This window comes from Podarcis pityusensis (assembly GCF_964106645.2).
Source record: "Podarcis pityusensis genome assembly, chromosome: 2".
Classification (NCBI taxonomy): Eukaryota; Metazoa; Chordata; class Lepidosauria; order Squamata; family Lacertidae; genus Podarcis; species Podarcis pityusensis.
In genome coordinates, this window is record NC_138029.1 from 74,650,201 (window position 1) to 74,670,770 (window position 20,570).

General features: G+C 41.9%; 1 protein-coding gene across 4 annotated transcripts in view; it reads left to right on the forward strand.

Moving 5' to 3' along the window:
• TEX264 (testis expressed 264, ER-phagy receptor) overlaps nt 1-20,570 on the forward strand; it is a 149,869-nt gene that overhangs the window by 34,363 nt on the left and 94,936 nt on the right. For all 4 annotated transcript variants that reach the window (XM_080996487.1, XM_080996490.1, XM_080996489.1 and 1 more), the window contains one exon: nt 10,246-10,467. In XM_080996487.1, coding sequence (XP_080852613.1) covers nt 10,246-10,467 — 222 coding nt within the window. The remainder of the gene's footprint in view (nt 1-10,245; nt 10,468-20,570) is intronic.

Below are 20,570 nucleotides of genomic sequence, written 5' to 3' on the forward strand. Positions count from 1 at the left end.
GTCTCCCCTATCTTTCCCTCTTTCACATGTGAACTCATCCTGCAAACATTGTTTCTCCTTGGTGCTCCCTCAAGCCATTTGTCAACCCATTTAATACAGATAGATGAGCTCCTAGGAGAAGTATCACTTTGAAGTGACTAAGTGAATAGTTTGCCTGGGGCCTCCGGCCTCATTTCCCCAGGTGTAGTTGGTACAGCTCAGAGGAATTCTTTAGACCTTGATAATAACAGCCAAATACAAAGACAAAGCACTGCATTTTCCTGAAGTCTGTTGAAGCAGAGGCTCTGTGCTCTAACTGGTTGCAAATTGACTTCAGACATGGTTAGGAGTTTTGGCTTTGCATTTCCATTTGTTATACTGGCTAGTTGTGGGGAAAACACCCTAAAGTGCCCCATTTGGTTTGCAGGCATGACTCAAAGGCAAAAGAGAAATAGGGTGAGTTGTGCCTAACAAACAGTAAGGGTTGAAGACCAAAGCTCCAAACCCTCTCCCCAAAGAGCCTCCTCCATTGCAGGGGGTTGGACTAGATGACCATTGGGTATCCCTTACAACTCTATGAATCTGTGATTCTAAATGTGGCCCTGGCTATTGGGCTCATGCTGCCCAAGAATGTTGACTGCAGAACGTAGCATGTAAGCAGGCGTCCAAGGCAGCCACATCTGGAAAACAGAAAGTGGTTTGCTGAAGTAGTAAGGGGGCATTTAACCTAGGACATAAAGGGGGAAGGAATGAGGCTCAGAATGGGGATTCAAGCCCCAAACTCTCCCTCTCTCTGGATCCTTGAAGCTGTCAGGAAATGGGGCTTGGGCCCTCAGACACACAACCACACCCACCTTGGCTAAATGCACCATTTCTCCCAGGAATTCTCACTCCATTTGATCCACATACTGATGTCTGGGGCATTTTCATAAGAGAGCCACTTCAAGGCTGGCATTTTATGGATTGACAACATTTATTCTTTAATACAATTTATTTCCGAAGTTGACACAAGGAAAACTCTAGAAGCTTGAGAAGTCAAAGGCTCAAGGAATACTGCAAGGATACTCTGTTCTTTTCAGTTTCTGCTGTATGCACAACCCCCAATAGGGAACTGTTGGGCACCAACCACAGAGCTGTGGCTGTATAGTTCAAGCCCAAAGGATTTGTTCTTTTCATTTTATAGCCTTTTAATTGTGAGTGCTTCCTGTTCTGTTCTATTTCTGTCAGTCCACAGTCCACAGGTCTAATAGTTATATAAGTTGGAGCTTATCTATATAAAACAGTAGTTGGACACCTGTGGCCCTGTTTTATGTGGCTCTCTGGGCACTATAGATATTTTTTGCTTTCTGGAGGACTCACCTTCACTTCATGCCATGTTTCTGTGAGGTGAGACTGCAGAGGTGGAAGAATGGATAGGAAGAGAAATGCCCTTTTCAGGGTGAAGCTCTTGGGTGAGCTTGGGCCATTCAACATCTCTCAGCTCACAGATTTGTTGTGAGGATAAAAAAGCACATCCCCTAAGGCAGGCTATGACTATGAGCTACACTGTACATATAGCTCTTGAATTTATAAATTGAGGCTGTTTTCACTCAGAGGTAGGATGAAACTAAGTCATACTCTGAGCAGCCTCATTAAAATCAGCGAACTTGACTAATGTAGTTATATTCGCCCCACAATTATGAAATATAACACCACTTTCAAAAGAAGGATTTGGGGGAATCACATATACTGTCAAGGGTGGTTCAAATAGCAGCATCCACTTTGCAAACATTCAGTCCTTTCTCAAAGATTTATAGAATTGGTTAGAAGAGAGTCATTGGAAGTTGGACCTTTGCGCTTCTTGTTTGATCAAAGTATATTGGCTTTCACTGATGGGAAGTGTAAATGTTTCCTTTTTGTGAAAAGGATATGCTAACAGTTTAAAAATGTGTACTGAGCAAGCAGCGTTTTGTACATGAACAATTTGAGAAGGTTGGTAACTTGGAAATACTTTGAACCACGCTGCAGACCTCAGCAGGGACAGAACTTGATGTAAAGTCTATTTTTGTTGAGACCACATTTGGAGTGCTATGTACAGTTCTGGTCACCCGACCTCAAAAAAAGATATTGTAGAGTTGGAAAAGCTTCAGAAAAAGGCAGCCAAAATTATCAAAGGGATAAAACATCTTCACTGTGAAGAAAGGTTGCAGCGTTTGGGATTCTTTGGTTTACAGAAGAGGCAAAACAATGGAAGTTTATGAAATTATGTATGGCATGGAGAAAGTATATAGAGAGAAGTTTTTTCCTTTTTCTCATAACGTTAGAACCTTTGAACATCCCATGAAGCTGAATGCTGGAAGATCCAGGACAGATAAACGAAAGTACTTCTTCACACTTTGCATAGTCCAGCTATGGAACTGGCTCCCTTAGGAGGCAGTGATGGCCACCAACTTGGATGGTTTTAAAAGAGGATTAGACAAATTCATGGAGGAGAGGGCTAATAGATGGCTTCTAGCCATGATAACTATTCTCTACAGCCACATTTGGAGGCAGCAGTGCTTCTGAATACCAGTTGCTGGAAACCATGGGAGGGGAGAATGCTCTTATGCTCATATTCCGCTTGCTGGTTTCCCACAGGCATCTACCTGGCAACTGTGAGAACAGTATACTGGACTAGACAGACCGTTGGTTTGATCCAGTAGGCTATTCTTATTGAGTGATAAGCATATCCATGCTTTTGTGTCTTGTACCTGCAGCTTGAATGTATTTGAAGCTAAACTACTTTGGCTTCTGTTAAGAACTTCAAGGTGAATGTTGTTATTAGTTTGGCAATCTCGGTCAGCGTGAATGGCCAACTGATGAGACAGCCAGGAACACTAACAAAAATAATCTCCGTGGTCCTTTATGACCAGAGATGCTTTCCTGACAGCTGAGAATCTCACTCTAACATTTGAAATACAATATCCACCAGATTTTGGAGTGCCTGCAGAGCTCAGTTTGGGGGCAGAGAAGGTTTGGTGCCAATTTTGCAGTTAAATGGAAAAGGAGAACAGAGCTTTTGAGTTGGAAAGTAAAACACCTTGGTGTGTAGGGTTGCTCTCTGAGAATTTGATGCAGGGTATATGCTACTTGCTGTAGGAGTGTTTCATGCCGAACAGGGTAACTTTGTAAGATTTGCTTGTGCAGTTTTCTGGTTTTGTGCAAATCTGAGGGATTAAAGGGGGGTGGGATTCCTTGTTCAGGAGTACATTGGAAATAGTTACAAGCACAGCCCAAAAAAGAGTGAAAGCATTGTGGACATAGTAGACATGGAAATGGGAATGGCAGAAAGTGACCATTGATCCACCCATCCCCAAACACCAAATAGTCTGTGACATGTCGAGTGAAGTGCCTTGGAGCCCAGTGGCTCCCAACTGATTGGATTATCCCCATATCGGGTGAACCTGAATTTACAGAGGGAAACCGTCATGTGAACTATGCAAATTAAATGGGAATGTAAACTGCTGCAGACACATAATAAATGTGTGTGTGTGTGTGTGTCCAAGCCCCCAAATATTTTGGGAATATATACATATTGGTTGCAGGTTAGGTTACTGCTGGGCAAATCCTCTGGTTAGACTTCAATTTACTCTGCTTTAAAGTTACTCTACTTACTATGCCTCTAAGCCCTACATCCCTGACTACTATTCCCATGGCTCATGAGAGTTAGATTGGATTGCCTTTCTGGCATGAGTGATGAGAGGTGTGTTTCTACTAAGCAGTTTCATAAGGGTTATAGAAGGATTACAGAAGCAAATGGATGGTTTGTTTTGTCTGATTCCCTCAAGCTTGACTCCTTGGTGAATACTTTAACCACTCATTTTTCACATACATACTCTGACAAATTGCCAAAGGGGATATTTCTGTACAGATATAAGAGGCAGGTGTATCTGTTGAGTGGGTGACAGAATGCCTGGGTGTCATTCTTGCTATTACCACTTCCATCTTGCATGTCTGAATAAATAGCCTTCTTTTCTAATCTATAAATGCAGGATAACAGTGTAGTTTATGGTGACATTATTTCACTTCTTAATATACTGGTCCTGAAAAATGGAACTGCAATAATACAGCACAGATCTTTAAAAGTTATGTTTATCTTTAAATTACCTTTGAATAGACCAATTTTTTCTTCTTCTTTTCAGCTTGCTAAACTATTGAGTGTTTTATTGTATCATCCTGCTATATCTTTTGGTAGACTGCATTGTTGGAACACAGTTCAGTCTGGCTCATATAATAGAGTGAAGGAATGCATTTTATATCTAGGCCAGATTAGGGTTTGTTCTGGGCATCTGGTACCTTGGAGTGTCTTTAACCAGATGTACCCTTTCTTGAAAAGACGCTACTGTAACAGGCAATATGTGGAGCAGCTTTAAAAGTGTCTGGATGGTTGAACAGTAATCCAGAAGATAACATTCTAATCTGTACTGGTTACTTGTTCTAGTCTCCATTTAGAGGAGTGATTCTTACCTTTTTTTTTTACAGTTCCAAAGTTTGTGTACTATAAGTATTGCCATCTCTTACAGGAACAACATCTGAAGTCAACTGAAGCTAGGCAGGTATCTACTATAAGAAGGGATTTATAGAATCATAGATTTGTAGTTGGGAGGGACCCCGAGGGTCATCTAGTCCAACTTCCTGCAATGCAGGAATCCCAACTAAAGCATCCATGACAGATGGCCATCCAACCTCTGCTTAAAAGCCTCCAAGTTCACCACCTTCCATGGGAGTCTGTTCAGCTGTGAAACAGCTCTTATTGTCAGAAAGTTCTTCCTGAAGTTTAGTTGGAATCTTCTTTCTTGTAACTTGAAGCCTGATAGCATGATTTTGACTGAGTTTTTCTGGATGTGCATATTGGTCTACAGGAGTGTCTCTGTATGGCACTTAAAGGATTTAAGGCACAGGCCCATACCACAAAGCTGCAGAAACTTTGCATATGCTTATTTATATAGATAACGCTAAGAAAATGAAGATGGTGGGTGGCTTTATTATTATTATTTACTTGCCCTTCACCGTAAGGTCCCAGGGTGGTTTACAACATTAAAACACGGTATTATTTTAATGCAACTTACAATCACATAAGTAAGGTGGGTCCTAAAAATATAAACCTCAAAAGCCAAGGTAAAGAGGTGCTGTGCTTTGGAGTTAAAAATTTAAAGTATTAATTTCACATATGTATTCATGGGCTCTGAACTGGCAGTGATGGACCAGGAACCAGACCTTGAGGTCATAGCAGACAGCTAGATAGAAGATTTTGATATGTAGCAGCCATGAAAAAGGTAGATGCCATGCTAGGGATCATTAGGAAAGGAATTGAAGTGGCCATATCATAACGCTGTTATGCAAATCTATGGTGCGACCACATTTGGAATATTGTGCACAGTTTTGGTCACCTCACCTCAAAAAAGTTATTGTAGAGTTGTAAAAAGTTCAGAAAAGGGGATCAAGGGAATGGAGCAACTCCCCAGTGAAGAAAGGTTGCAGTGTTTGGGACTCTTTAGTTTAGAGAAAAGGTGAATAAGAGGGGACATGAGAGAAGCTCACGAAATTGTTCATGGCATGGAGAAAGTGGATAGTGCAAAGTTCTTTCCCCTCTCTCATAACAATAGAACTTGTGAAGCTGAATGTTGGAAGATTCGGGTCAGCGAAAAGCAACTCTTCAAGTAGTGCATAGTTAAACTACAGAACACACTCCCACAGGAGGCAGTGATGGCCACCAACTTGAATAGCTTTAAAAGAGGGTTAGACAAATTCATGGAGAAGAGAGCTATTGATGGCTACTAGCCATGGTGGTTATGCTCTGGCTCCACAGTCAGAGGCAGTATGCTTCTGAATACAGTGGTACCTCGGGTTACATACGCTTCAGGTTACAGACGCTTCAGGTTACAGACTCCGTTAACCCAGAAATAGTGCTTCTGGTTAAGAACTTGGCTTCAGGCTGAGAACAGAAATCATGCTCTGGCGGTGCCACAGCAGCGGGAGGCTCCATTAGCTAAAGTGGTGCTTCAGGTTAAGAACAGTTTCAGGTTAAGAACGGACCTCTGGAATGAATTAAGTACTTAACCCAAGGTACCACTGTACCAGTTGATGGAAACCACCAGAAAGGACAGTGCTCTTGGACTCTAATCCCGCTTGTGGATTTCTCAGAGGCAACCATTCAGCCACTGAGAACAGGATCTGGACTGGATGGGCTATTGGCCTGATTCTGCAGGCTCTTTTTATGTTCAGTGTTCCCATATGTCCTGTAAGGAAGGGGGGGTAGAAGGCTTTAAACAGAAGGGAAAGGGCAAATTATCAGTAGCTTGACCTCAAAGTCCTGAGTGTGTGTGAGAGAAAGTTAAAAAACGCAAAATGTGATATATTATCTTGTCCCTCTTGCAGGCCTCTGGTATGTAATTATTAGTTGTGCTATTCATCTAAGTTTTACCCAGAGTAGACCTATGGACATTAATAGAGCTAACTTAGTTATGGTCATTAATTTTAATGGGTCTGCTCTGAGAAAGGCTTAGTCGAATGCCACCCAAAGCCTCCCCACGTATTTTAACTGTACCTTTGCATTATCAGTCTTTTTAACTCCATACTTATTACTGATGTGGGAAAAGGGGGACTTGATTTGACTCACACGTTTCCATATTTAGTAAGGAGAATTGGTCTCTGGCAAACAGCATCTTCTTCCTCTGCCTGGCCTTTTGCTTGGCTTTAGTGCCTTTAGGAAAGCATCAAAAACATCTAAAACATGCTTTCAAGACCATGGTGATCTATACCTGTCATTGAATGAGTAAAATGAAAAGGAAAACTCATTCACAGCACGCAGCAGAAATGGCAGCGCTGGCCTGGATGACGGCCCTGAGAATGTCAGGGGTTTGTTTTTAATATTCAGCTGGCAGATTCCTTAAAAGTCTGTCTGCATATATTTTTTAAAATGTCACAGCATGGTCCTTGGCTAGCAGGTAGAGCAGTAAGACCTTTGGATTGGCAGTGGCAGCAGCTGCTGCTGCTCACTTGTTGCTTCACTCATAATAGACAGATAATTGGCACTGGCTTTAATTGGTCTCTTTCCTACAATTGGCATTGTTGAGTAACAAATAGATCAGCCACTACAGAAGTCAATGAAGCCTTCCACCAGATAATGTCTATGTTGTGCATAGTTGTTGCTGTGAGGCACTTATTCTCTCTGTTGCTCAGATGAGAAAGATTTTTCATTTTTCAGAATCTGACCCTTAAGTTTGGTCTGATTTGTTTGTCAAGACAGACTAGAGTCTACTGCCAGCCTTTTGGATTCATAGACATTCATTTAGACATTCATTTTATATAGACTTTTGTCTTCCATTACTCCAAAAATAAGGTTTACACAGAGATCCTTACAATGCATATAATCCATATGCAGTGGCTACTTGTGAGAATCTACTAATCCAGAATTGTAACCTTGGGGACAAGTAGCATCCACTCTACAGTAAAATTACCTATGAGCAAATGAAACATGGAAACACATGATTTTCATGACTGTACTCTAAATGTGTGGTGACAATGCTCAAACCTATTTTGACATAATCCCTTCTAACCTGGAAACCTTTTTCCTAATCCTAACCCCAGGTGTACCTGGCAGCTTATGTTGTGATTATTAGTATTTGAAGAAAGGCACCCGGCACATGCTTATATGTCCTTTTTTATTCATTGCAACTCTGGGGTTCCAAGGGAGATACAAGGCTGAAATTAAGTTTGGAGTAATCTTTACCACATTCCTAAAGTTGATCTTTCCATCTTTATTCTGAGAATCATTTTTAAATGCAGGACTAATGAGAGCTGGACGTACTTTTTCCACTTAGTGGCTGTGAGCTGTGTGACTGTGCCTCCTATGATGTTGGTGAAAAGCTATTTTTGTGTAGCAGAGGGCAACAGTAATATGGCACAATTAACCAATCTATATTGATAAATACTAATCATATAGTTACTGGTTGAAGTTTTATTGGTTATTAGACAGTATTCATGAACCAAACAGCAGTAAAAACAACTAATTTGCTTTTGCTTGCCTTTCACTTGCAGCAAGCATGAAGCATGTATATGGTAAAAATGCAATATGTGAAGCATCCCTCAGACTCAATTCGATATTTCTGTTGAAGTGTTTATCATTATGTTTTATTCTGCATTGTGGTTTTTAAATGTTTCAGAAGTTCTGTATTTTGATCTTTTGTAAGTTGCTTTGATGGTAAAAAGCATTGAACAAATGTAATAAGAATAACTTTTGCTTTCTTAAAGCAGTGGTTTCCAAAATGCCAACTTTCAGAGTGACCTTCATTGATTTGTCTTGCCAGTAAATCTCTTGGCATCTGCTAAGGCAGGGTTTCCCAAACTTGGGTGTCCAGCTGTTTTTGGACTACAGTTCCCATCATCCCCGACCATTTGTCCTGCTAGCTAGGGATGATGAGAGTTATAGTCCCAAAACAGCTGGAGGCCCAAGTTTGGGAAACCTTGTCACCCTCTCAGTTCACATAGGTTACCAACTATACCTCAATAGGTTTTGTCAGGGAACTGACATCAGAGCGGGAGGAGAAGGGGAGGCTCCTGGATGATGCTGGAGAAGGACCCAGCAGCAGGGGGAGAGGCGACTCAGTGGAGGGGGAAGCATTTAAGCGCAACACCAGGAACAAAAGTGAGCAGATGGGAAAATCGGAGAGAGGGCTCACGGACTCTTCACTGGAACTCAGTGAGGAGGGGACAGGTCCCCCACTACCCACGCCCACCCTGCGCAGAAGGCTCCCGCGCAGTGAGAGGCGGAGGAGATTGGGTGTCAAACAACTCTTATGTTGGAAGAGATTCAAGAAACGCCCACTGACGGATTCTGCTAGTGACTGAGACAGTCATGATGAGAAAGGGCTGTGCAGTCAGAAAGGTTTAACAAGGCAAATTAGCCTAGAGAGGCACCAGTTTACGCACGAGTAACTCATACTCATTACAGGTTTAGTTGGCCTTTGCCAAATTCTTGCATAAACTGAGGGCCAAACCACACAATACATAGAGTTGCATCCAACAAAGTTGTTCCATTTTAGCAAGGACTTCCAACTGCACAGTGGAACTTCCCCTCCCTCTCCTCTCCCTATACACCCCCCAAATTTGTTCTGGACGGTTCACAATTTTTACAGTGCTTCCCCTCTCTACCCATCTTGCAGTGAACAGACCACAACTGTTCATAAGTTTAAATGCTTTACTTACAAACTCCAAAGGTCAGAGTCATTCTATGCATAGTTACTCTATGCAGCAGCAATGTGGGATACAAAATCTAGTGAAATAGCTTTAAGCACATGGTCTGAGTTTGTAGTGAGCAAGCTCAGGCACATCCTATCTCAATGAGATCACATAGTGAAAGAAAATGAACAAAGAAGCTTTACTTTCTTCTCTGGAGACGAGGGCCCATGACCTAACTGAGTCTAGGAATATAATTCTGTGCTCTTAACCCCTTCATGTGGGATGCGGGTGGCGCTGTGGGTTAAGCCACACAGCCTAGGACTTGCCGATCAGAAGGTCGGTGGTTCAAATCCCCACGATGGGGTGAGCCTCTGTTGCTCGGTCCCTGCTCCTGCCAACCTAGCAGTTCGAAAGCACGTCAAAGTGCAAGTAGATAAATAGGTACCGCTCCGGTGGGAAGGTAAATGGCATTTCCGTGCGCTGTTCTGGTTTGCCAGAAGCGGCTTAGTCATGCTGGCCACATGACCCAGAAGTTGTATGCTGGCTCCCTCGGCCAATAAAGCGAGATGAGCGCCGCAACCCCAGAGTTGGCCACAACTGGACCTAATGGTCAGGGGTCCCTTTGCCTTTATCTTTAACCCCTTCATGTATTAACTAGCCCTAAGCTTGCTAGTTATATTTGACTGCAATTTCCCCACAACCCCCTTTTCAGGCAAATATGACAATTGGATGCACAATTTAATAAACCACCCAGAGTCCCATCTTGACTTAAAGGTTCTCAAAACTGTGTTGTTTGGCTTTGAGTCAATTTGTACAGCACTCTTCTTTGGCTGCACATAAATGTCAGTAATGGTAGGCAAGTTATCATGCTGGGAAATGTTTGCCATTTCTAATAAGCTTCTGAGAAACCCTAGGGCTCTCCAGAACATTGTTTGGGAACCACTGCCTTAAGCTATAGGTAGGATCACTGAATGATAAGACTGGTATTATTCCATTATTTTAAACACAGTATCATGAGCCCTTTGAAGCCCTTTGTTGTCTAATGCCAGCCCTTATTTCTCTTTAAAGGTGGATCCAGAGAAATGCCGCTATCTTGTGGGTAGCATCTTGAGTGAAGGAGAAGAGAAGCCATCTGAGGAAGTGGTGCGCATGTTTCTGAAGTATGGTTTCAAGATCATCAACTTCCCAGCCCCTAGCCATGTTGTCATGGCAACTTTTCCCTACACGACTCCACTGTCCATCCATCTGGCAGTGAACCGTGTCCACACAGCCCTTGACGTATACATCAAGGTGAGTGATCCTATGTAACAAGTCTTCTGTTTTATGACTGCTAGGTAAAACCCTCTCCTACTTCTGCCTTGTGAAGGTGATACACATTATCTTATATTATGTATTTCCAATTAATCATGCAGCCTGAATCCTTTTGCTGTTGCTGGCTGTTAAGTATTATTTACCTGTGATACCGTCTTTCCTTTAGACTTTGCAAAGATAACAGTTATCTTTTGGGATCAGTGGAGTGTATGAAGTAGTGGTGGGGAATCTTTGACCATTGGGCCTAATTAGGTCTGACAGGCCTCTCCATTTTGTCCACGAGAAACCATACCCACCTGCCGTAAACTTGACGTCATGTATGATGTCAGAAATAGGTCCAGTAAGGTCAAGGCTGAGCCAATAAGTGATCTGCATGGCTTTTCCTTTCTTTTCACAATCGCTGTTGATAGGCTGTGCTTTCAGAGGGCTGTGCATGGCACTTTGCAGCCCTGACTGTTATCTGATATTAAGGACTTCAAAGTGTTGTACAGGCACTCTGTAAGCATTAACAATCAACTGATCATTTGTACTTGCAGGAAGCTCTGCACAATGGTTTGAAGACTCAACAATTGGAGACTTTAAAGTGCCATGTCATGGGTCACCTGATATTATTCTGACATCAGGTGATAAGTAGGCAGCCCTACCACCTGTCAACTTTGACCCAGAGGATGTTGGGGAGATAGGGGTCCAAGCCCACAGACCAGATCTATTTCTCCATTCCTGGTATAATGTTCTACACAAGGTTTTGAAATATTCACTGTTATGATGGAAACATGTGGGGGTTTTTTGCTTGTAATCTTCTTCATGTTTACCAGTGGAAGACACTTTCTTACCATCCCCAAAGGACTGGGATGATTTTTTTGCTAAATATGTTTGAAATAAAAGTTTGTTGGCCTCATAGATATTTCCTCAGAGAATGCCAATTTTGTGTGTGTGTGTATGTATGAATGAATGAATGAGTGGGTGGGTGGATGCTTCTAGATCAGTGCTTCTCAAATTCATTTCTTTCGGCCACACTTTCAGAATAAACATTTGTTCATGCCACACCAAATTTTTTATTCATAATAAATATATTGGGGGAAAAACAAAACTCCCAGCAGTGCTTAATCTATAACATAGAACATAACCACTGTATAATATTATCTTGGGACATCCAGAAAGTATGCTATGCTGTGCTGTGCTATGCTATGCTGTACCGAAATGTTTATTTGATTGTTCTTGAATCTTTCTGCCACACTTGCCATCCACTCCATCCACTCCCCTTTGAGAACCACTGTTATAGATGGCGGGCCTCTAGTCCTGTAAACTGCAAGCAGGATTGCATTAGCCATCCACACTTCAGGGGTCTATCCTTTTTTGGGGCCTGTATGCATGGCACTATGGGCAAGACAAAGCTTTGTGAGAATTGTTGTTTCCTCTTCTTTCCCCTCATTTGTCACTTTCTCTTCTGACATTTTGAAGCAGATGCTTCTCAGTGCCATTTTAGCTCCTTATTTTGTATTTGTACCTGTGTACATGTATGCAGTTACTGAAGCAGTACAATTGAAAAAAATTTAAAAGTTGTATATTTTTTTTTAAAAAAGACAATGCCTGCAGCTCAGGGCAAGAGGGTTGCAGCTTATCTTCTGCATTAACATGATTATGGATTGGACTGTAGGTCCCATGGATTTCACCTGGAAATGCCCTTTTCCAGTGTAGTTACCATATTTTTTGCTCTATAAGACTCACTTTTTCCCTCCTAAAAAGTAAGGGGAAATGTGTGTGCGTCTTATGGAGCGAATGCAGGCTGCACAGCTATCCCAGAACCAGAACAGCAAGAGGGATCGCTGCTTTCACTGCGCAGCAATCCCTCTTGCTGTTCTGGCTTCTGAGATTCAGAATATTTTTTTTCTTGTTTTCCAACTCCAAAAACCTAGGTGCGTCTTATGGTCTGGTGCGTCTTATAGAGCGAAAAATACGGTAATTTCACAATGGAACCTAATCAGATATCCTGATCCAGTTAGTGTTATAATATGGATCGAAAATTTATAGCCTTGATTTTTCCTTGTTAGTTGTGTCAGTCTACTGTAGTATAACTGCATTAAAAACAAATTGTGCCCGACTGCAGTCCAGGGTTAATGGATTGCAGCCTTATAGGGTTTTAGCCAGAGACACCTGCACATCTGTACTTGGAAGTAAGCACTGATGTTTTCAAAGTAATCTACTAATTAAATAACTATTTGAACTGTGTGGGTTGAGGGAACCTCATTACAGGAAGCAATTAATTAAGGCAGAGAGCTGGTAGATCAGGAGAAAAAGGACTTATGGTGCAGGATGTGAAACAGCTCTGAAACCAGAAATTCATGGCAAGCAGCTGAGGAGGAGAGGCTGTCCCAACATGTCATCTACCTCCCCCGGGAACATTGCTTCTCACTCTGCCTCCATCACACATTTTACCATCCATACCTGCAAAGAGATTGAACTGCTATTCTGTTCTTCCCCTCCTTAGCAGATTTTCTGTGGGTTTTTTATTTTATTTTAAAAAAAGGTAGAGGAAGGTAAGAAAACATGGGAGGATTGCAACTGGCTTATGAAGTTGTCTGGACTCTCCATAAAATTGCACAAAGGAGACATGGCAATTTCACAGCAACAGTCTTGCCTAGAGGAAGAGAGAGGAAAAAAAACCACAGGAATGTGATTTTGAAGGGAATGCATTTAGGTTCCCATGTACATTTTGTACATCACAAATGTTTCCATTCATGTATCCTCTCCTATATAATAGAGCACAACTGATTCCCATCTCCTGTCAAACTAATTCCCTATCACAAACTTTTAACTCTAAAAAACACATCCCTAAAATCTTATCTGACTCTTGTACTGCTGTTTCCTAGCACCCTGTGTGAGAGTTTTCCTTCATCAGAATTGACAGCTTTACGTGCTTTTTTGCCTGCCCTACTGAGAGCCAGCAAAGAACACTCTTTGGAAAGACTGCCATTCAGTTATCTTGTTTATTCCCCATCTCTGATAAGGAAGCTAGCTGAATGGACATACTGTAACCTGCAAGAGTGTTATTTAGTTCAGAAGGGAGAGACTGTTTAAAGACCAAAGGACAGTGCAATTCAATTCAGTTTTCATGTAGGTCATCCCCATTCTCTGGAATTTTATCTCTTCCCCAACCCTGCCCTATGTTGCTTAGAATGCAGGCGATCTTGAGGAGAAGACAAAAGAACAGTCAAACTTGGAAACCTCCATGGATTGCAATATATGATGTTGTTAGGAGAAAGAGAGCTTATGTTTTTCCAATGGGGGGAAATATTACTGATCATGAATTTCAGAATTCCTGTGTTCATTGTAAGCTAGGGCATTTCCACATGTTCAGCATGATGGTGATGTCGATTGGTACTTGCCTTCCTTTCTCCCTAATTTATACCAATTTGTATAAACCATTATTAACTGATAATCTTAGAATGTTAAGTCATCACTGTTGATTTAAAAAGCAGATTGCATTTTTCTTCTTACTGGATTACAGTGGTGCCTCGCAAGACGAAAAGAATCCGTTCCCCGAGTCTCTTCGTCTTGCGGGTTTTTTCGTCTTGCGAAGCAAGCCCATTAGCGGTTTAGCGGATTAGCGCTACAGTATTAGTGGCTTAGCTGGCTTAGCGGATCAGCTGATAAGCGGCTTAGCGATCAGCTGTTAAGCGGTTTAACGATCAGCTGACAAGCGGCTTAACGATCAGCTGATAAGCGGCTTATCGATCAGCTGTTAAGCGGCTTAGCCGATCAGCTGATAAGCGGTTTAGCGGCTTGGGAAAAAGGAAAAAAACCCCGCAGGAACTCGCAAGACATTTTCGTCTTGCGAAGCAAGCACATAGGAAATTCGTTTTGCGAAGCACCTCCAAAACGGAAAACCCTTTCGTCTAGCGGGTTTTCCGTCTTGCGAGGCATTCGTCTTGCGGGGCACCACTGTATTTTTGTTTATTTTAAATAAAAAGATAACATTTAAAACACCCACCTTTCTTAATTGGCCTGACTTGAACCCCTAGCTACACTTCCAAAATGTTTTCTCAAGGCTCTATCTGCACCTACCTCTTTAAAAGCAACACTTTTGTGTGCTGAATTGGGCATTTTAAAGAATTCATAGACAGCAATGCTTGTGTGCTAATACAGTGGTACCGCAGGTTAAGAACTTAATTCGTTCTGGAGGTCCGTTCTTAACCTGAAACCATTCTTAACCAGAGGTACCACTTTAGCTAATGGGGCCTCTTGCTGCCGCCATCCCGCCACCCTGCAATTTCTGTTCTCATCCTGAAGCAAAGTTCTTAACCCGAGGTACTATTTCTGGGTTAGCGGAGTCTGTAACCTGAAGCGTCTGTAACCTGAGGCGTCTGTAACCTGAGGTACCACTGTACTTCCTTCTTTATAATGTGGCTGGGGATATTAGACTGCCTTCAAAGAGGACCTGCAACGGCAACAGGAAGCATCAGTGCTTTGTGTTTCCTGTTGTATCATCTTCCCCACTCCAACTTATCATTGTTTGCAATGAATCTCTTGCATCTCCTATAGCAGGTTGTTTCCCACAAATATTCCTGTAAGGAAATTGATGGATAGACTGTTGGAAATGACAGAGCCTTTATTATGGGATTCCCCCTGTTGCTCTTGCCAGGTAGCTATGACACTCACATAGTTGTATTAACAAATTCCTGCTAAACTATTATTTCTTTCATGTTACTAAACATGTCTGGATTAAATTTGTGCCAAAATCTGGTTTTTAAAACAGAAAACATGTAGTGTCTTTAAAAAAGAAATCTCTATATAAATAAAAAAGTGGTGACTAGACATTCTGTTTTTGTGCCTACAGTCCAAGTCCCAGGAGCAATGTTGCTCCTAACTTTTGTATCCCAGTTTCTAACACTGATTATGAGATATTTACTGATTGGAAATGAAGTAGTGTCACCATCATAAAACTTTTGCACCTACAAATATTATTCAAGGTGGGATCATGCATTATAGCCCTGATATCATCATGGACACAGATAATCATTGAATGTGAAGTAAAAAATGACATCTGGAGGGGCCCTCAGTGCCTATCATGCATGCATATTTTGAGCAATATACATGTAACATCCCCAGATTTAATGTTTCTGCAATACCATCCCCCCCTACCCATGGTAAATCAGGATTAAAGGGTAGAAAAAAATGTGGAATGGAATTTTCATGCGGATGGTATTGCCTAAATTTGTGTCTATGGGCAGCGCCATTTCCATAATAAATGGTTGTGTGCAAATGTCCATTGTTCAGCATTTGCACACTAGTTTCCTTTGGCCCCAACTATGGGTAAATGTACAAGCCTTGTTGTAGCTTGTGCTGATAATATGGGCAGTAGAAAGTGAGTAAGGAAAGCAATGCTATTAAGTGTGCACTTTATGTGCAAGTCTACATTTTTAATAGCAACATCAGATTTACCAAATTTACACTTGCTTTAGGGTGCAGAGATGACATTTGGATGCTCCAGGAAAGGTCCTGGAGAGTGCATCTGTAACATAAGCAGTGAAATCATTAAAGCTAAAAAAGGAGCTACAGATAGTGCTGGGAACACCTGGTAGCTTTTTAATGAGAGCTGCCTTTCTGGTTTAAAAAATAAATACGTCCAAAATCCTTGGACGTGCTTATATTTTTCAAACTGAATGAAGAACAGAGATTTATCCTAAGTTGAAACTTTTCTTTTTCAACCTAGTGAGATAGAAATCTTGGGCAAATGTGCATCAAATTTATGATTGCTTTGTGTGAGTGCCTCTCTTGGGAACTTGAAACTGGATATTTTTATTGCAGATTTCAGTCATGAAGTTTCTGTGACTGAGGTTATTGAGGTAATGTAACTTGGTTATGGGGCATATTAGAGGGTTAGTCAGTTATAGGTTTGGGGGTCTTTCAGTTGACCCTATTTATAAGTAAATCTCAAAGCAGACAGAAAAGATTTTCCATTTTTACAAATATGGAGTTTAAATTCAGAAATTTGAAATAATACGACGTGAGGAAGAAAGAGTTAGTTAGGTGTGTGCTTGTGGATCTGAGAGTTGTGATTCTAACCAAAACCAGAGACAAATGAGCAGAACACAGATTAATTACTAAGGGACTGCTATCAGAACTACCTGTTCTTTTTAGAGGCATGTTCTTCCTTACCTTTTATTGATTTCCTGAATGTAAGACTAGAGCTGGAAAAATACAAGGTCTCTAGCTGCTGAGGCTCCTAGAACCATAATCCTAAAAAAGTAAATTCTCTATAGACTCAGTTGTTTGAATGGCCTGAAGTTTGGACCTGGTTTGGTGAGCTATCCAATCAGTGTGTGCTTCAACCACTTTTCAACCATAGTATTATTATTATTATTATTATTATTATTATTATTATTATTTATTACTTATACCCAACCCATCTGGCTGGGTTTCCCCAGCCACTCTGGGCGGCTTCCAACAAGAGATTAAAAATACATTAAAACATCAGTCATTTAAAACTTCCCTAAACAGGGCTGCCTTCAGATGTAAAGGTATAGGGGTGTGCAACATGGCCTCCTGTCATTGCTAGAGAGCTTGAAGTAACTGGGTTGGACAGACCTGGTATTAAATAGTGGGAGCTTAGTCATCTGTTGTAGACTAGTCAACAGATTAGAACCTTCTGTCTTCTGCACTTCTGTCTTCGGTTTCTCAACTCCAGTATGGCCAGCCTTTCTGACAAGAGTGTGTCCTTGAGTCAAGTATAAAGTATGAGAAAGTGCATATGCAACCCTGCCACATGCCTTGGTGTAGTTTTTGTCTTTTGTCTTACTGAACTGAGGAGGGGTCAGGCATGTTGGCCTGACAAACCCATAGGTTCTTTCCAGGGGTGTGCTACATGGTTCCAGTACCTGTGACACTTGTCTAGGCACTACTGTATGTTACAGTAACTCTCCAAAATTAGACTGTGGCTTTTCGGAGTTGCTTTGATATGCTGCCTTTCTGCTGTGACATTTGAGGTAGTTTACAATTTAGTACTAAACTAAGAGAAAAAATAATAAAAAGAGCTGTTTAGAATCTCTTCAAGAGATGATAGCAAGAGCGCCTTGATCTGGGCTACTTTTGTTTCTTTTTTGGGATCTGTTTTCAGCCCAGGTAAGACCTTCTTTTACAGTTATCCAGACATCTTTGCCTACTTGCTTGCTTCCCTTTTCATTTTTCTTGAGTCTAGGACTCTCACAAGGCCAGTGCACCCAGAATTGCTCCATTGCTAGATTTTTTAATTCCAATATCCTGGCAAATGCAATATAGAGTCTTGTGCCACCGTAAAGGCTTACTTGCTTATTATAGCATAAGGCTTCTTGAACTGAGGCCCACATCAACAGTGTGCCTATCTCCTGGCCCTGATTTGCCTGCAGATACAGCTGTGGAGCCCTGGAAATGATGCATCATCAGTACCATGCACCTTGTGCCATTTTGTGTAAGAACACCTAGGATGTTATAGGAGGGCAATTTTTGCAGTCACCAGAGCCATATACCACAAATAAGCAAAAACTGTTCAAACTTCCCTAGGTGGTTCTCACCTCTGTTGCTTGGAGGAAGAGGGTGAAAGCCATTTTAGCAGAACTGTCTAAACCTACGGCTTGGTTTCCTTGCAAAGCCAATTCTGCCAATGCTCCTCTCTTAAAACTCCCTCTTCTTCCCATATCTTTGAACTGCTTTTCACAATGGCAGGTTTGACATGAATAGCACCTGGAGACCAGGCTTGTCACTTGGCTGCCCCTTTCATTCAAGTTTGCACCTGAGCCCTCAGAAGTGTCAGGTTCTTGTTTCCCTCCCACAATATGGAGCACTGGGATCTCTGCATTTTGCTACTGTTCACATACCAGAGTAGACATTTGCCAACTTCACAGCCGGGGTTGGGGGGGAGGGGGAGGGGATGGCTTTCCTGAGGCATTGCTCCCAAATTAGGGATGTTCTCACATCCCCTCCTGGCTCCTGTGGCAAACAGCATCTGCTCCCCTGGCACCTGTTGGAGAGACAGGGAAAGAAAACAAGAGAGAAACTTTCACAGAAACAGGTGACCTGTGCACATTTTCTGATGGGAATATGTGTTGCCATGGAGACAGCTTCTCCAAATAGCTCCCCTCCACCTCCCCCAAGCAACTGAGGCGCAAGCAAGACATTTTTGCAGTGTCTGGTTTGAAAAGATTCTCTTAATGAGAGTCGTAGGTCAGGCGAGCTGAGCGAAGGAGACCCCCTTTCTGCTGCTTTGTCCCTGCGGGATGCACCGAGCAGGCAAACGGGCTTATGAAAAAGAAGTCTCTTCAAAGGGTCTCCATGTTGTAAATGAAATGAAGGCTCTGGTTCCCCCCATCTTTTTTTTGAGATAGAGTGAGAGAAAGAGAGAAGGATTTGGTTCAAATGGATCACCTCTCTTCCTAGGCAAGCAACTTAACAGCCTATTTAAAAATGGAAAGAGATGGAAAAACAAGACAAAAGAATAAGAGAGAGCTTAAGGTGGAATGGTGGAGAATGGAGATGATGACTGAGGGCAGCACAATATGAGCAGCAAGATGGCAAGGGGATGGGAAGTGTCTTTTTTAAACAGAACAACAAACCAGCAAAAGGGCTTAGTAAGAGAGAATGGAGGATAAAAAAAGTTGTGAAACCTAAGCCAGTAGAGGGGCTGAAGTGGATAAAGGGCATACAAATTGCAAGCTTGGAAATTCCAGGGAAGGACTTTCAAAGGCGTGCAGACTGTCAGACAATTCTAGGCTTAAACCAAGAGGCCTTTGGATTGGTCACAGACTTCTTCCTTCTTAGTGGCTGCTGGTCAGATGAGGGAATGCATAGACAGTTCTTATAGACAATTTCAGCTGTGGCATTCATTTGTCAATCTATAATTCTCTTGGCCTGGAAAATCAAATGAAAGCAGATGACCAGTCTGGTGCCATCAGCTGATAAAAGGTTTCTGGAGCTGCTGCTTTCCCTTGCTCTGGGCAGTTTGTCAAAGTGGGGGGGGGGGGTGTGTCACCCAGCTCTTCCATCAGCACTACCAGACTGAGGGCTTATACACACTTACCTTTTGCCCCATTTGGACACAGAGCTTTAAAGCAGGGTGTGTGTGTGTGTGTGTGTGTGTGTGTGTGTGTGTAGAACCTCAGTTAGCTTTGTATTTTTATTGATTGGGAGGGCAGCTGTCCCCCCCAGCTACTCCCAGGGATGGGGACTATTTGGGTTGATTGTGTGGCACCATTGAGGAAGAATCACTACCTTATTTCAGTCCTCTTGTGCTGGTCACTGTAACTTCAGACACCCCAAGATGCTACCAGTTTTCTGTAAAACTGTTAGTCTGGCCCAGGTATGACTTGAGGATTTCTTTTCTAGCGCTGATCAACTCTTTGAGCCCAGAGATGAACAGGGTAAATAATGTCCTATGGACCCCATTGGATATTTCAGTGCCTTTTGATATTACTGATCATGAGGTGTTGATGACCTGCTTGCAGGACCTGGTGATAGTTTGCCTTTTGGCATCTCATATCTAACAAATTACTTCTTCCCCTGTGTCACTTTAAAATCTCGAAGGATGACTGACAGCAACTCCATGACACTCACTTTCTGTCCTTGGAGATTCATTAAAGCCCAACTCGAGCATCTTCCAAACAAATTATAAAGCAATTCTATTTTTGTTAGCTTTTAGCAACTGCATTTATTATCAGATTGGGACGGGAGGCAGGGGGAATTGGTTGGGGTTATAATAAGGTCTGTTTTTTGTGATATTTGATAGTTTACAGTTTATGTTTTTTAGACTCTGTTTTTATTTTTTGGATCATAAGCATGTTAAAACCTGCCCTAAGCCATTCATAAAGGGTAAGATATAAAATGTGTTTATTTGATTTTTATAAGAGGAAACTGGCTTACAGAGAGGTACATAGGACAAGACTCTCTTTGGCCATTCTGCAACCAAGCAGGAATGGAACTTATGAATTACTGATGTCCAGTTCCTTTGGTAATTTTAGCATTACTTATTTATGAGCCTGAAACCCAACAAATGACAGGAAATGTGTGGAAAAATTCTGTACTGCTCTCTTTCATCTGGCTTCCCTCTCCCA